Source organism: Protopterus annectens, chromosome 14.part0, assembly GCF_019279795.1.
Source record: "Protopterus annectens isolate FY-2018-M chromosome 14.part0, PAN1.0, whole genome shotgun sequence".
Taxonomy (NCBI): Eukaryota; Metazoa; Chordata; order Ceratodontiformes; family Protopteridae; genus Protopterus; species Protopterus annectens.
This window is the reverse complement of record NC_056748.1, coordinates 128370505-128388872: the sequence shown is the minus strand read 5'-3', so window position 1 is coordinate 128388872 and position 18368 is coordinate 128370505. Positions and strand designations below refer to the sequence as shown.

The window sequence follows — 18368 nt, the reverse complement described above, 5'->3', positions numbered from 1 at the left end:
CTCCGCGATCGCACTACAGTGGGGAAAAGGGAATTTTCCCTTACCAGCACTGTAGTCCAATCTACGAAACAGGCACACATACACGGAAGCACTTGTTGATGTTAAGCGCTTTCATGTATGTGTGTTCGATGTTTTGTGATTCAGACATATGCTAGTCGAGCATGTGTCCAGACCAGATCCCATATAGATATATATATATATATATATATATATATATATATATATATATATATATATATATATATATATATATATATATATATATATATACACACACACACACACACACACACACACACACACACACACACACACACACATACATATATATATATATATATAAAACAGATGTTACTGAACTATATTTGTATTGTCATGTCTACAGCTTTTCTCCACAGGACTGCTAAAAAGGGGCAGTTTTTGCTCAGTTGGATCATCCTGCTAAGAAATGGAAATAAATAAATAAAGTGATGCACTGCCCAGTCTTGTCATGCGTGACAGCTTTGTTGGCATAGATAGATAAAGCCCTGACTATGACCTCAGGGGATCTGAACTCAACCAGTGGGGCCACTATTGGAGCTAGTACTGGAGAATAGAGGAATGCTGTGGCTGTAGAATTCAACAGGGCATGTGCCTGGGCACTTAAGCTATGGTCGAACCCTTGGTAGAGACCAGACAGCACAGAGAAGTGCACTCTACAAAAGATATGGTTATTTGATTACATATGCATGGAGGCACGTACATACATCATTATAGTCCAATTCAGGTAAATCCCTTGGATGTTTCAGGTGTGTGAATAAGCTGATAGGATGTAAAAGAAAAATCCCAGTCCCCTACATAAATTACAGCACCACTTCCAGCTGACCTGATCCTCAGTGCCAGAAAAATGAATGGGTGATGGAGCCATCACCCCTAGATAGCTGAACAAACCAACTGAGCAGCAGGTGGAGGTTTAATGGTCAGAGGGGATCAGAAAAAAATGTTGTCATGCATTATTGGAAACCTATCAAAGAGGTGAACACTTTTTGCACTGATACCTTGGGTATATCATGCATGTTTACACAGATTTAACCCTTGGTTTCAGTATAATGAAAGTAATTATTGGCAAAAATACAACTTTCTTTCATAAATCTACAATATTAAAAAGAAAGAATATATACAGCTCAACTAGTGTATAGTTCAGCATCTAAGGAAGAATGTCTTTGTTTTACAATTTTTGTAACTCACATCATTTGAAGATATTTTAAATCACATGAATTATGTTTTTAGCACAATAGTTTGGAGAAAACGTCTTAGTAGTAAGTCTGTCATTCACTGTTTCAGTGCTGTAAACCTTTAATTGGCATTAATGCTACTCTTTTTTTTTTTTGTAAAAAAAATACAATTTATTTCCTAAATCTGCAATACAAAATCAACATCAACAGAACGACTGTCAAAAGTTCAACTGAAGTATAGTCTATCAGCGGACGCCCAGGTATGGTGGGCAAAGGGGGCAGCTATCCCAAGCAGATCTTAAGGGGCATGGTCACCAAATGCTGATTTGTTGGTAGAGGAGTACCTGCATTTATTTCTGTACAAGCATTTCTTAATACTTGTATGAAGATGAATTCCAACATTGCTTTTGCAGCCTGTCAAGACTGAAGCAATACTTGCTTCATCACTTCCTGCATTATATAAGCTATAGCAAGCTGCTTGCAACAAATATAGTAAGTGGTTTGTTACAGTCTTTCATTTTTAAAAGCAGAACTTTTTTTGCTCCTAAACTTAGAGTCGAGGGGCACCTGATCATGAAGTAGCTTAGATAGGGTTGCCACCATAACTTACTTTTTTTTGCCTATATAAAAGCTTATTCTTGTGTCAGTTAAGTGGGACAGGTGGTAACCCTAAGCTTCGATGCCTAGATAAGCTAGCTACAGCTCTGCCTATCATCTGTGGAAGAACGTTCCTATTTTACATTTTTGAAACTCAAACACATCAGTTTGGAGACATTGCAAATTATATATATTTTCAATGCAGGGTTTTGGAGTAAATATCACAGAAAAGAAGTGCGTTCCTGGTATCAAAGACTTCAGGAAAGATTAATTAGTCCCCTGCTGCTCTGGACAAATTATTTAAATGTTTACATTGTTAATTGTTATAGATTATTTCCCAGATATGCCATCTTTACTAAAGCATTCAATATGTATTTGGAATCGTCTTCATCATGGCAGGATAATGTTGAAATGTGTGTTTTGGTGTGATGAGGCAACCTGGTAACATGAAACTGTTGGCTTTGATTTACATTTGTTCAGCTGGTAAAAGGGGAAGCCAGTCTCATAGCTGAGTTTGTGGTGACACCAGGGCTGGAATTTATAAAGGTAGTAACTTTTTTGAACTTAGAGACAGACTTGACATGGTGTGTTATCGTTCTCAGCAAGAAGACATGCAGCACTATTTAGGGTGACTCCTTCGCTATGCAGTATGCTAATAAGGAAGTCTGGGGGAAATACATATGCTAATTAGTCATATCTTCAGGAAATCATTCATGAAATTGCTCAGATGTGTAGATCTTCATCGCCACCTCTGCAATGTGGATGACCATATTCAGTCATTGTGGAAGAGGTACATACAGAGGAATTTAGTAGCACAGTGGGAGCAGAGTGTGTGTGAGTGAGTATATGCAAGGGACATGTGAATTTTTGTCTGTCTGACAGTGAGGAGTCAAGTAGGTGTGTGCATCTGTATGTGAATGGTTTAATGGATGTGAGTGTGAGTGCAATCGTGTGTGTGTGTGTGTGTGTGTGTGTGTGTGTGTGTGTGTGTGTGTGTGTGTGTGTGTGTGTGTGTGTGCATGTGTGTGTGTGTGTGTATGCATGTGTGTGTGTGTGTGTGTGTGTGTGTGTGTGTGTGTGTGTGTGTGTGTGTGTGTGTGTGTGTGTATACATGCACTGAGTCCTATCAAAAGATTCCCATACATATGTTGTCCTATCTATGGGAATCATTTGGTAGGACTCAATGTCATATTTAGCTGGCAAATTTACCCCGCTCCTAATCTTAGTTCATTTTGAAGTTTCTAATTCTACACTATTTTCTTTGCTTGGTCAATGTAGCTCTGAAAGCATATTTGATTACATCTAGGCCTCCGCTGTAAATGGACCTCGCCCAGTCGGACCATCCCAGTTAACAAATGTAAAATAAATAAATAAAAATAAAAAATGTTGGCAGGACTGAACCAGTAAGCTGCATAAATCTTACTATAACAAATAAGTACAAAAACAATGTTGTGTAATATTAGGAAACATAATTAGGTAAATCGTTTTCTGTATAATAAGAGAGGGTTTTGTAACAAGATCTGGGTCAAGGTTATATTCTAGAAATGAGATAATTGAAAATAATAATAGTAATAATAATAATGATGATGATGGTGATGATGAAGCATATTCTAAGACTGCTAAAACATGGAAAATAAAAATGTATGTTAAGCTTACACAAAGGAGAATTTAATGTAAGCCAATTAGAAGTGTAGAAAGGGGTATTAGACTAAAAATGTTTTAGCAAATGGCTACTAGTACTGATAACAAAGAATACAAACAACATGGGGTGCTTAAAGATATACCATTTTAGCCAAGATGAGAGGAGTCAGCTTAATGCATTATTAGATACCTCTGCTGATAGTGACAAAGAGTTGAAGGAGTATTCATTAGCTCCCCTAATAAAATGTACATGAATTCCTATAGTAACTAGAATGTTTGCTTGGTCAGAAGATCTAGAAAAGTGGTCACCAAAACAGAATGATAGTCCAGAAGCAGAAAAGCTAGAAGCATTTAAAAATGAGGAAGGAAAATGTTTGACAGTTCACCTTATAAGTATGGTTAGGATAGCAACCAAGAAAATAAGCCTACAGAGATGTATTCACCCAAGTTAAACAAAAGATGCAGAGAAATACCAGATACATCCACTGAAATAAAAGATCCAGGTATACTTTTGGAAAGTCCTAAAGGTACAAAGATGATCTTGGAGACACAGAGAGTAGAAAAGCATACAGCATTTAAGATATATCAGTGTACCTCATATTACTGGACAGCTTATAGGTGCAACAACAGAATAACTGAAGCATTTGCACATCAAAATATTACATCCTTCTGAGATGCATCCACCTACAAAAGCCTATAGAAGTGACAGACTTGACACTATAATAAAATATTTCTACCTGCTATAACATTGCAACATGGAAGAGTAAAGCCAGTAAAAGTAAAAGTTTCACTGTAAGATAGTGTAACTTGAAATTTTTATAATTCAGGGAATAGAAAGTACAGTTTTGTACCTACCATAAATGTAGATGTTCGAGTGGTTATACTGCTGCAGTCATCACACTTGGGTTATCCTGTCGTCAGGCAGTCCCGCAGTCGGCCGAATCCCAAAGTCCTGGTCCGGCGTCGGTTGTCATCACCTCTTCCCTGATGTCAGTGCGACAGGGGTATAAAAGAGACAGCCGACGCCATTTTCTTCAGTTTTTCTTGCCCCAGATGTCAGGTGCCCCCAACTAGGAAGGAAATACAATGGCTATGCAACAATATCTTAGTATATAAACAATAGTAATAGCTGTTAGCAAATACACCATATAGACATGCTTCCAACTGATTGATGTACATGGAGTTGTAACTAACACCCTGGTATGCAGAGTGGATGGAGGGAGGGTAACCTGGACTGCAGCAGTATAACCACTCGAACATCTACATTTATGGTAAGTACAAAACTGTACTATGTTCATCGTGCTATACTGCTGCAGTCATCACACTTGGGTAGAATCCCAAAGCTATGGAAGGGTGGCTGTTACTAAACTGGGTTAGGTGATGCTAGGATGCCCTGCAGAACTGCAGTGGCAAAACCAGCTCTGGTTTTTGAGTATAATGGATGGTGGTAGTGCTTGGTAAAGGTGTGCACTGAACTCCAAGTAGCTGCCTCCAGAATGTCCTTGGTTGGAACCCCCCTGAGAAAGGCTGCTGAGGTTGCAGTAGCCCTGGTGGAATGGGATCTAATATTGACAGGCACTGCCTTCCCATGGTGCGAGTAGCAAAAGCAGATGCAATGTGCTATCCATTTGGAGATGGTCTGTTTTGAAATAGCCTTTCCTTGTGAACCTGCAGCATATGATACAAAGAGTTGGTCAGTTTTTCTGAAGATCTTTGTCTTATCTAAATAGTAACGTAGCTGTCTGTGAATGTCCAAAGAGTGAAGGAGCCTTTCTCCTTTATTCTGTGGGTTAGGATAAAAGGTGGGTAAATGAATGGTCTGATTCAAAGCCACACTGGATACTACCTTGGGCATGAAGGTAGGGTTAGTTCGCAAAGAGACTCTGTCCTGATGGAAAATGATGAAAGGTTCCACTGCCATAAGTGCCTGTAGTTCTGAGACCCTGCGTGCTGAGGTAATAGCCAGTAACAAGGCTGTTTTCCAAGACAGGTATTGTAGTTCTGCTGAGAAGGCTGGTTCGAAAGGAGGCAGTGTTAACTTTTCTAAAATGAAGTTCAGGTCCCAAGTTGGTGTTGGTGGTTTTCTGGGGGGTTTTATATTCTTAGCCCCTCTGAGAAACTGCCTAAGTAAAGGGTGTAAGAAAATTGGAGGATCCATATTATATTGAGCTGAAATGGCTGAAGCATGGATCTTAATGGAGGAGAAGGAAAGGCCTTTTTGTAGCATCTCAGTTAGGTATTGCAGTATGTGAGGAATGTTTGGTATCCAGGGATTTTGACCTTTAGCCTGGTGCCATGCACAAAATCTTTTCCATTTGTCTGAGTAAGTCTTCCTGGTGCTGGGCCTCCTGGCTTCCAAAATGACATTCAGGACGTCCTTTGAGAGAAGTGTTGATTGATAATTTAAGGAATTCTCCATGCAGCTAAATTTAAAGTTCTGAGCTGGCTGTGATGGGTTTGAGAATTTTTCTGAGTCAACAGTAGTGGGAATTGAGGCAAGATCCATGGAGGGCTGTGAGTCATGTTCCTTAGTAATGGGTACCAGTGCTGGCGTGGCCAGTCCGGAGCAATGAGTATTATTTGTGGTCTCTCTGCTCTGACCTTCAATAATACCTTGGTCAATAGAGGTAGCGGAGGGAAGGCATAGACTGTCAGTGTTATCCAACTGAATGATAGAGCGTCCACTTTCCAGGCTAGGGAGTTATAAGCCCTTGTGCAGAATTTTTGTAATTGGTAATTGTTGGGGGAGGCAAATAGATCTATGTCTGGACATCCCCATCTTTGAGTTATCATTGAAAATACTTGTGGGTGTAGTCTCCACTCGTGAGGATCTGCCATATTTCTGCTTAATTCATCTGCCAATATGTTTTCCTTTCCTGGCAGGAATTGTGCTTGCAGTTGCACTTGGTAAGTAAGTGCTGTGTTCCGCAAGGTCATTGCCTGTCTGCATAAAGGGTAGGAGTGTGTTCCTCCTTGTTTGTTTATGTACCACATCACTGTGGCGTTGTCTGTCCTTATTAGTAGTTGTCCTGGATGCAAGAGGTCCTTGAAGGCTGTCAGTGCATTTTGCACAGCTAGCATCTCCTTTTGGTTGATGTGAAGATGCATTTGTTTTGCAGACCATTTGCCCTGTATGCACTGTCCTGCCATGTGTGCTCCCCAGGCATAGTCTGAAGAATCTGTTGTTATGGTTTGGTTTGCTGGAGGTAAGACGAAAGGAAGACCCTTGTTTATTTGACATGCTTGAGTCCACCACAGGAACTCTTTTTGAAGACAGGGAATGATAGGTATACTTGTTTTGAGGCTGTGCCTGTGTTGAGACCATACACTTTTCAGGTACCATTGTAATTTTCTCATATGCAGCTTTGCATATGGGATTAGTTGAATGCATGATGCCATGAACCCCAATGCCTGCAGGATTTTCCTTGCAGTGAGCTGGGTAAAAGTTGCTATCCTTTTGAAGTATTGAATCAATTGTTTTTGCTTGTCTGGCATGAGGTAAGCCATCTGGGCTGTTGTATTTAAGCTGGCACCCAGGAATATTATCTGTTGCGAGGGTATTAGTTTTGTTTACTGTGTACCCTAGGCAACTGAGCAGCTGTGTTACAAAAGCCAGATTCTGTAATAGAATGTCCTTGCTGTCCACTTGGATCAGGCAGTCCAGATATGGATAAATTTGTATTCCTCGTTGTCTGCAATATGCAATTACTGATGCCAGGCATTTCGTAAATACTCTGGGCACAGTAGATAAGCCAAAGGGCAATGCAGAGAATTTATAATGCGTTGTACCTGCCAAAAATCTGAGGTATCTTCTGCAATCTTGTCTGATAGGGGCATGCAGGTATGCCTCTTTGAGGTCCAATGTTACCAGCCAAGACTCTTTGCCCAGCATGGGAAGGAGCTGCTGTAGAGTGAGCATTTTGAACTTGGGTATCTCCAGGTATGTGTTCAGAATTGAGAGGTCTAAGATGGGCCTCCAGGCTTTGTCCTTTCTTGGGACTAGAAACAGTTTTGAGTAAAAACCTTGACCTTGCTGTTTTGTAGGTACCTCTTGAATTGCTTTCATATCCATGAGAGCTGAAATTTGCGTTTGAGCCTCTGCCCATTGGTTTGGAGGCAGATTTGGCATGCCTCTCATCCGTGGTAAAGTGTGGAAATGAAATCTGTAGCCTCGGGTAATAATGTCCAGAATCCATTTGTCCTTTGTTATGATGCGCCAATTTTGTGGAAATAGAGCCAGTTTTCCTCCCAAAGGTGCTGCCAGGGCAATTTTGCTTGGCAGGTGGAGAGGGAAGTCATTGTGTTTGTTTCCTGAAGGGTTGAGATCTTTCGTCTCCACCTCTTTGAGTTGTTGTATGCCATTGTCTAGGCCTGAAAGAACCTTGTGGCTGGCCTCTGCCCCTTGGGCGCCTGTACCTACCTCTTTGGAGTCTGTCTGATGCAGGAAAGGACCAGTTTTTTGATGGCCAGTTTCTGCTGAAACGAGGAGGTTGTACCTGTAAAAAATCTTTAACTGTTTGCATAGATTTTGCCTTTTCTTCCATTTTCTTTAAAACTTCCTCTGCTTTGACACCAAATAACACATCTTTCTGCAATGGAGCATCCAATAACTTTGCTTTGACATGTACTGGTAAGGCTTGTTCTTTAAGCCAAGCATGCCTACGTATTACAGACCCTGTGACAGCTGCTCTACAGCAGGCTTCCAATGAATCAAAACCACACTGTAAGGTATGCTTTCCCACCTGTTCTGCTGCATGCAGCAAATCCTGCATCTCTTTAAAATCAAGTTGATCTGTCTGAGGGATCAGTTTCTGCTTTAACTGTGTAATCAAATACTGTTGGTATTTTAGCATGTGGAATTGGCAGTTTAATGCCCTCATGGCCAAAGTGGCAGACGTATACACTTTCTTTCGCCATCTTTCTAATGCTCTGGAATCTCTTTCAGAAGGAAGTGGATTCTTAGCAGTAGAGGCCTTAACCCCTTTGGGACCCTGGGAAATGGTTTCGGGGTCTGCAGTAGGGCTTTTGTATAGAAACTTATGAGAATCAGGAACTTGGTAGTATCTGTCTGGTTTAGCTGGTTCAGGAGGTAAGGAGTCTGGGTTTAGACTAGATTCGGTGTAGACATCATCCAAAATGTCTAAAACTGGAGGAATTGCCAGGGGTCTATGCTGTGGAAGAAGAAGAAACTCACGGAGTCTTTTCTTAGAGTCAGAGTAATCTTGGCCTTCCCAGTGGAAGTGTTCCCTCATGGTGTGTAAAGTTTCCCCAAAAGAGTAGTCTTCAGGGGGGGAGACAGAGGGAATGGACTCTTCAGCATCTGAGTCTTCATAAGGAGGGAAGGAGTAATCCTGGTAGTCAGAGTTGCCTGAGGAAATAGATGCTTGGTCAGAGGAAGGATAATCTTCCTCCAGTCTAGGCCTTTTGTCAGGTGGGGGTTGGGATCCCCTGATAAGGGTAATTAAATTCTCAGCTATCTTTAGCATCTGTTTTTTAGGCATAGGGGCCTGTGGAGGAGTGTGAGGCCCCATTTTTTTTAACTTTCAAGGGGGCTTTGAGTTTAGCATAAGGCTTGGCAGAGATAGTTGTCGGTTTGAAAACACCTTCAGAGACCGAAGGCCTATCCAAAAATTCCGGATCCCTGTCGGGGCTGGTGTCCGAGGAGTGATGTGGAACCGGTTCCTGGGGCCCAACTGCTTCGGTTTGGGAGGCCGTCAGAATTTCTGAATTTGCGGTAGTCAGGGACTGCGAAGGTGCCTTGCTGAAAACCGGAGAACTGGCGTCAGGCCTTGCTGAGGCCTCGGTATCTGGTTTTAGCCTTGGCTGCCGATCCTTATCTTTGCATTTTTTAATCATTGCTGATGTTGGTTGCTCCAACGGCATGCTATAGTTAAATTTTCTGCCAAAATAATGCTGGGCAAATTCTGCCCGACGCTTAATTGTACGTTTGTTGGACCTAGCACAAAACCGACAACCAGAGACGTCGTGGTCTGGGCCTAGGCAAGGAATACAATAAGAATGAAAATCTTTATGAGGTATTTGCTTCCCACAAGAAATACAATTATTAACTTTGTCTGACATCGGTCTGAGGTAAGAAAAGTTTCCCCAACGGGGTACTTAGCTTTAGAGAAGACTTCGGGCTGAAACTCAGTTCGAAAATTTCAGGAGCTGACCGACCAGCACTTACGAACTGCTTCTGCTTCGGGCACCGCGCGGCAAGAAAGACTGAAGAAAATGGTGTCGGCTGTCTCTTTTATACCCCTGTCGCACTGACGTCAGGGAAGAGGCGATGACAACCGACGCCGGACCAGGACTTTGGGATTCGGCCGACTGTGGGACCACCTGATGACAAGATAACCCAAGTGTGATGACTGCAGCAGTATAGCACGATGAACATCAGTCATTATAGCCTTGAAGTGTTCCAAGGCAATCAGAAGATGTAATTAGCAGAACTGAAGAAAAGGAATTACTCATTGAGACACTGCATTTTAAGAGAGTAAATTCAGAAAGTATTTTAAATGAGAAACCATATGAAGAAAGGAAAATGTATACCATGGACAGAATTCTTAACATTCTGTCAAGTTTACCTGATCAGAGTTTTAAGCCATGTCTATACAAGACAGAAAAATCAAGACTGTATGGAACAATTACAATGGTAGATGAAATTTGTTCTGATGTACCTTTTCAGAGGGCATTAGTGAATTTAAGTGAGAGGGTGCAGGTAATTATAAGTAATGGAAATGGAGCAAAGATAAATAAAATGTGTTCTTAGATACCCTTTTAAGAAGGATATACATAACAAAAAACACCTAAGAGGGCAGTGCTGTGTTTACCCTGATGATGAAGGAAAGCCTCTTAGAGAAGAAAACGACAGTGAACAGAAGGGCTCCTTCACCAAGAAACTCACGGAGAAGAACACTGAGACAAAAGAGACAGGAGCATATAATTATGAGAGGCAAGATAACCTTGTGCAGAGGCATCGAAAAATTCCAGTTGAGCTATAACACAGGAATTCTAAGCGAAAGAAAAAAAAGTTCTGTATATCAAGGGAAAATTAAATGAGGCAAAGAACAAAACAAAAGGAGTTAAAAGAGTCAAAATTGTATTGTAGTTAAACAGTTAAAAGGATTATGTCTGTTATCAGAAGCATGACCCAGTGGCAGAGCAACAGAAACACAAATGTATGAGAATGAACTATAGGAACTGATGATAAACTGGTAAGAAATTTTGAATTAAAAATCAGTGCAAGGCAAAAGTACACACATAAATTAACAATAAGAAGAAGAGAGGATAAAAATATGAAAAGAAACACATGAGTAAGAACATTCAGAACCAAGAAAATGCAAAGTTCTGAGCCAGTTTTTGGTAGTGCAAAGCAGATGGTAGAATTTAAGGTGGGCACTGAGCAGCAGGAATCTGTAAATCAAGAAAAAAAGTAAAATTGTTGCTAAACTGTGTTCTGAGACATCATTTCCTGGAAAAGGGCAACGCGGGGAAGGAAATGAAGTCAAATGGAAGTATCCAGTCAAAGCAAGGCAGGGAGACGGCATCCTAAAAGAAAGCAGAGCATTCAAAAGGACCGTGCTAATAGTCTAGAAAATAAAACAGAGGGCGACTTTAGCAGGGCAAGACATATGAAAAGCTGCATAGGCATTATTTATGGGAAAAAGGTACACCCTCTGTTTTGTTGGAGGTTATTGAAAAAAATAATCCTGACTTAGTGGATTTACCGTTAAGCCTCATAAACTTTAAAAAGACAGATGGGTTGTATTAATATAGTATCCTTCTGTGTAAGAAGTCAGACTCAGAATGCCACAGAGAAGGATCAGAAGTCTGTGGAATTCAAAGTGAGTAGAAGACCTGTATCATACAAGGATCTAACCTGAAACTTCTAGCTAAAGAACAGGCTAACTTAGGTATAAAAGACTTCATGCAGATACATGAGTAGTACACAGTGGCATCTGCAATAACAAACAAGAACGTGCCAAGTATAGATGTTATGATATCGGTGTCAAAATTAAAACTGGTGATCAGCAACAGGAGTTATGAATTCTAAAATGTTAGTAAAACCCAAAGATGAGAGCCCTATGACTGTAATAAAGACTAGTTCTAAGGCGAAAGATGGAGGAACATTTTGCCTTTCTGTACAAACATGTCAACAATGCAGTGAATTTGCTGACAACCATAGACTGTGCATAAGGCAAAAGCTTGTAAATAAGCCCTTTAGAAAGAATAGATGGGGAGTGTTAAAGGTTATCCAAAAATTCTGCATGCAAGCAAGCATTCAGAAAATGAAAGTAGTTTGCAGGATAAAATGCAGAAGATGTGCGTAACATTTCCTAGGAAAGAAAACGAATCATAGAGCTAAAATAAATTGAACTATTTCTGTGTACCTGTAGGAATTCATTAATAACAACCCACAATTACTCCACCAGAATGGGCTCTCAGCTCCAAAAAGGAAGTAATCTTTCCACACAGGGAATAATAAATGGAGGCACTAATTTTATTAATAATAATAAAAACAATTAGGCCAGTACACATGTAAGACATTTAAATAGAACCATGAGTTTTTAAAGCCATCCTACCCTAATTATTATTAATTAATTAGTCTCATTAAGTATGTGGGATTGCTTTATAAAAGGAGTTGGGTTTTACTTGAAAATGTATTCTGATGAAGTCCTGACTGTTTGCTGCTGGACGAAAAGATATTTATTTACATTTGAAGCTTTAATTATTAATAAAATCAGCACCTCCATTTATTATTCCTTGTGTGGAAAGAGTACTTCCTTTTGGAGATGTCTGCCCATTTTACTGGAGTAATCGTGGATTATTAACGAATGAGTCCAGTTATCCACCTTTTGTTATTGGCACCTGCAGGAATTGCAAGACACATTTGTAAAACAGGAACGTCCCATTTAACGTGGTGTGGATAACTTAACGAAAAAGGTGGAAAATGGTAGCACTCATAGTGCAAAAACAACCAAAGAGGAGCTGTTGTTTGGGGAGCAGGACAGTGTTTGCAGAGCTGCCTTACAGTACTAGTTCCATTCAGCATCATGTCATGGCTGCATCACAAGTGGCATTTATGCCTAAGTCTTATAAGATACCAGGAATCAGAAGAAGGGATACAGCGATTAGTAAAGGAGTAGCTTAAAGTAGACACACAGGAGAAGTGTGTTTCCCTTGACAGCACAAAGGATCTTCACATATGCTTATGGGTAGTTAAAGAAAAGTCCAGCTACCATCATTGCGAGTCCTAAACCTCTGGTTTTGTATTAGGATGGGGGAATTTGTGACATTGTGACATGTTAAGCCTATAAACATTGTATAACGTTTTGTGTAGTTGTGACTGTGACGATGAATTTATGAAACTGTATATCATTTTTAACTAAAGTGTGTGCAGTTGTATAGCAGTATTCAATGTAAGTTATAAGCAATATTAGTTTAAAATGAAGTATGGAGCTCACCTGGCTGAAGAAAGGATTGAGTAGGACTGATAATAAATGAATTGCTGAGCTACAAAAAAGGGCTAAGGAAAAGAAAGGAAAGACTACAGCAGAAAACATTCAGCCTTGCTAAGGAGAATTGGAAGACTACATTTCTAGGTGGTAGAACACCATGTACTACACAAGAAGACCAGACAGAAGGTTGAAATATTCCATTGAGAACTCCAGGAGTGAGCCTTTTACCAGAGACTGTTTTCCTAGCAAATTTTGGACAGTGTTTAAGCCACTGTGTACTTTGAGTGAAAGCCCACAAGATGTTGAGTCATTTAGAAACGCCTGTATGGAATAACATTTTATATAGCAAAGCTTGGTATTTAGCTGCATTCATTTCTATAATAGATATAGCACCAGTAAATGTTGCTGTCACTTGATCTGCTGCTAAAGGGGGATTGAAACATCCAGAGACTGTTTTGCTTTACTTTTCATCATCATCATCATTATGATCAGCCCCCCCCCCCTTTTCCCACTTTATCTACATGGGGTCAGAGTGTCCCTTTCACTGTCACCATCACTCTTGATTCAGTGCCACTCTTCTACATTCTTGACTGTCACAGGTCTTTCCTCATGGAGTCTATCCATCTCTTGGGTGGATGTATTCATGTTCTCCAGTCTTATTCCTGTTCCACCAGATCATCTTCTGCTTTCCTACAGGCTGTGATTCTGGTAATCTTGTAAACAAACGTTTTCATTTATTTATTTATTTATTTATTTAACATTTGCTGAAAAGGAAAGTCTGACTAGTACAGATCATATTTTCAGTGGAGGCCTTGGGAGAAATGCTCCATATGTAGGTCATTGGAATGTGGGAGGAAATCGGAGCACCCACAGGAAATCCACATGAATGCAGGGAGGACATGCAGACTCTACAAAGAGGGCACCCCAGCCAAGAATTTAACTGGAGAACCTCTTGCTGTGAGGTGACAGAATTAACTGCTGCACTACTGCGCCGCTCAAATTTCAATTAATCCTGTGTGGGATATTTGATTTTATTAACTTCACTGACCACTGACCCTACTTCCTCTTTTTAGTCCTCCCAACTCTATTTAATCCTGGTAGGAGGCCTTCAGACTTTGCCCATTTTATTGAGTTAAGTTTATTAACTATGTGGATCTTCCACTAATACTTTAATGCATGAATTCTACGAAGGCTTCCTGGTTCTGTTAATCCCAATGTTGGCTCAGATTCTGGAGATCTTAGGTGCATGAGCGTGCATCAGTGTATCTGCGTTTGTGTGACTGTATGCATCTGAATTTTCAAATGTAGTGCAAATCAGACAACAACAATGCATGGATTGCCCATGTAAATCTGTACATTTGAGACTGTGCCACTCATTTGATGGCTTTAGTGGAAGAAGGCATTTGTTGCCAGCAAAAGCAATGTATTTCTCATAGCTGTGTTGTTACTAAGCTATGAAAATCACCATTTATAGATGATTATAGTACTGTCTTCATTTATTATGACATCTGTTCATACTAGCAGTTTCACTTACCAGTGTTATCAAAAATACACCGTCATTTATATGCCAATTTCTTTAAATGTATTAGTCACTCTCACATATTCCATTCAATCAGCGCAATAAGGGTAGATATTCGGGAAATGCTAAGCAACAGCATGCGGTAAGACATTTTAACTGTTGCATATATTTAATGATTTTAAGAAATGCAATGTTACTGTGAACTATTAAACAAACATTAGCAAGAAGACTTACTGATTTTCTTCATGGTGAAATTTGTTAGCGATCATCTCAAACTGGTAATTATTTAATTCAGGACAAAGTTCGGTTAGCACATCTCTGAAATCTTCTTTGCTGACAAATCCAGAATTATTTGTATCCAGTTCTTGAAAATGAGTCCAGAGATCATCCAAACTCAATGCCACCTAAGATAAACTTACAGGGTTAATGACCGTGGTAAAATTACTTCAGTCTGCAAAAGCTGTTAAAATGCATTTACAATGGATCACACATACCTAATGGAGTTGTTTCTAATACAGATTTGTCATATTTGAATGAGAATTACTGAAACTGAAGCAATATTTATTTGCTTATCACGTTTGTTGACTGAGCAAGTCCAACTAAGTGGAAAAACCTTTTTTCAGAAGAGGTCCAGGGAAAAAACCCCCATAAGATACAGAAAGAAAATAATAACATAAATATATACATAGTAAAATTAAAAAAAATTAAAATAGTGTAATGAATAGTCTGAGCATGCAATAATGAGAAATAATGACTGAGCATACAATGGTGAAAAAACAAAAACATTGACAAGTTACATATGAACAGTCAGCATACAAACATATTATAATAAGCAGACATGCTGGATTGACTGGACAGTATTATATTATATAGAATTAACGTTCTTATATTATCAAAGCTATCCAAAATGGTACATGTCAGAGATTTTAAATACAGACCAACTGAGATGCAATGAACCAACACCTAGTCATTAAATAAGCCTAATATATTTCTGTTGGTTCTATAAGAAGTGACATGGTCCTCTGTATTCCCATGTGCTTAGTTTTGTCCTCCATAGTCCACCATGTGATGAAAGGTTTTTCACATAGCCCACTAAGTAAAACAACCCAAACTTCATAACACATTGCTTTGCTAGACCTCATGATCTATTATGGTTTATCCAGTGAACTGCTGACCAGACTGAAAGGGGTCTTTGTTTAACAGTCGAATAACATTTCCATCAAATGGCTAAACATTGAACCATAACCATTGAACATTCATTCAGTGAACATTGATTTCAGAGAACAGGGAAGTAACTAGTTGGCCAACAATTCCCTGTCGGCACTTTTCCCCACTGTAGTGTGGTCTCAGAGTTGGTATATATAGTTATGGGGGGCTGTGGGTATAAATCCCCCCTCCACATTGGGGGGGGGGCTTTGCCCAGAATGATACCACAGTGTAAGGACAAAATGATTGACTTCAACAATTGGCTAAGCTTCTGGTGTCATTCAAAGGGGATCAAGTATCTGTCTGCCTTGGACGACATGATCGACAGACCATGATGCTTTGCCAGAGATGATCTGCACCTGTCGCCCCTGGGATTCAGGTTACTGGCTAAGGCTCTTGCCACCCCTATAGTGCCTTTTTTAGACAAAGTTCAAAGGACAAAACCACCACCATAACAGGTACAAGCATGCAAAATCTGAAGGTAATGCTACTCAATGCTAGAAGTCTAAACCTCAAAATGCACTCTCTCGAGGCACTTCTAAAAATGCAGAAAATCGATATCTGTGCAGTAACTCAGACCTGGTTCAAGGCTCCAGAGAGCACCCCTGAAATAGCAGGCTACAACTCTTACCACACTTTTTGGCCACCAAACCAGGACCAAAACACTAAAGGTGGTGGAGTGTCCATATTCACCAAGGATATTTACACCACTAGGCTAGTTGCCCAACACAATGCATCTGAAATTCTCCAGGTGCAACTAACACTAGGTAAGACTGCAATCCAAATTGTAGCTTGCTACAGATCCCCCACCATGCCCCAAGATTCTCACTACACCTTTTTAAACATAGTGGAAAATATTAAGATACAACCAAACACCCTAATACTGGGTGATCTCAACCACTCTGCCATTAACTGGGAAAACTACTCATGTACCAACACCTTTGCCCAACGGTTCTTGGAATTCATAAATTCCAATGCCCTGGATCAACTATTCCATATTCACAACAGGGGCTCCAATATCCTAGACCTGGTCATTACCAACATGGGAAACTGATGCTCCACACCTATGGTCACCCCCTCGTTGGTCAGGTCTGAACATAAACGTAATCACCCTTGACATCCACATCCCTCCCCCACCCCCCAGTAGGGAAATGGCCATAAAAATCTTCTCCAAAGCCCACTTCATGCTACTCAAGTCAAAAGTGACAAACTTTGTGACACCCATGCAGACGGGAAGTGAAAGTTTGACTGCTGAATCCTACACTAAGGCACTGTACGAACACATCCACTTGTGCATGAATTGTGCCATCCCAAATAGAACCAGGACGCTCTCCTCCAAAAAAAGGAAGCCAATCTGGTGGTCCCCTGCCATAAACAAACCTTACAACAAAAGGAAGAAACTGTTGCAGAAAAGAGGAAAATCCCAGGATGCAAAAAACGTCCTTACCAGCTTCAGTAAGAAGCTGAGATCCCTCATAAAATTCTCCAAAGCTAGTTATGAAAATAAAATTGCCAAAGATTCCAAAGACAACCACAAGGCATTCTATAGCTATGTCAAGAATCTAAATGGCAATGCTCAGATCTGCTCTGAGCTATAACAGAATGGCATTAAATATACTGATCCCCAGGATATTGCCAATATCCTGGCAGATCGATTCAGTGCCAACTTCATCCCACTCTCACCCCTTAAAGGGCCCATCTCAATACTGAAAGATTGCCAAATTCCAGTACTAACGGCCACACAGGTAAAAAACGCACTCTCCAAAGCTAAGAATACAGCATCCATGGGACCAGACAACATCCTGGGCTGTGTACTACATGAACTACAAAATGAACTGATACCTCACCTAAGTGTCATGTTTCATAGGTTCATAGGTTCATAGATTAGTACTAAGCTAACTGCCCTTGTGAGCCATTTTAAGCCTAGACAATTATCCCTTGTGAGACTCAAACCCTGCACCTTGTGTTTGTAAGGCAAACACCTTAACCATTTGGCCACCCTCCCAACCCCAATCATAGCCTCACCTCAGGTTTCATGCCCACTGAGTGGCACACAGCTACAGTTATCCCACTCCACAAGGAAGGATCCACCTTGGATCCTGGGAACTACCGCCCCATCAGTCTGACGAGCCGGATCTGCAAGGCCATGGAACATATTATCATGGAACTTAGAAAAAAAGACATTGGCAACCTTCAAACACTGGACCCCACCCAGTTTGGGTTCATAAAGGGCCGATCTTGTCTCCTGAACCTGATTGACTTCTTCAAATCAGTCTCCAGAGCTGTGGACGAGGGTAAGGCAGTCCACACAGCCTATCTGGACCTCACCAAGGCCTTCGACACCATCCCCCACTCTGGAATCACAGATAAACTTACTAAGCTGGGCATTAATCCCTACATCACTCAGTGGGTTGCCAACTGGCTTACTGACAGAACCCACATTGTAAAAGTAGCCAACTCCAAATCCGGCTCCAGACAAGTGACAAGTGGAGTACCTCAGGGTTCAGTCCTGGGACAGCTCTTGTTTGGCATCTACTTTTCTGAAGTACAGGCAAACACTAAGGGACTCTGGCTAACAAAGTTCACAGATGACTGCAAACCGGGGGCCATTACTGAATCCCCAAATGATGTGGATATTCTGCAAAAGGGCCTTACAGAAACAGATGCTTGGTACCAGAGCCATGGGCTCAAGCTCAATGCCAAGAAATGTATAGTTATCCCCTTTGGGAA

At 40.6% G+C, this 18368-nt stretch overlaps 1 protein-coding gene across 1 annotated transcript in view; it reads right to left on the bottom strand.

Annotated features, from left to right (window-relative positions):
• LOC122788890 (EF-hand calcium-binding domain-containing protein 6-like) overlaps positions 1 to 18368 on the bottom strand; it is a 239817-nt gene that overhangs the window by 42029 nt on the left and 179420 nt on the right. Inside the window, exon 5 of the mRNA XM_044055839.1 lies at positions 14667 to 14836. Within this exon, the coding sequence (XP_043911774.1) occupies positions 14667 to 14836 (170 nt within the window). The remainder of the gene's footprint in view (positions 1 to 14666; positions 14837 to 18368) is intronic.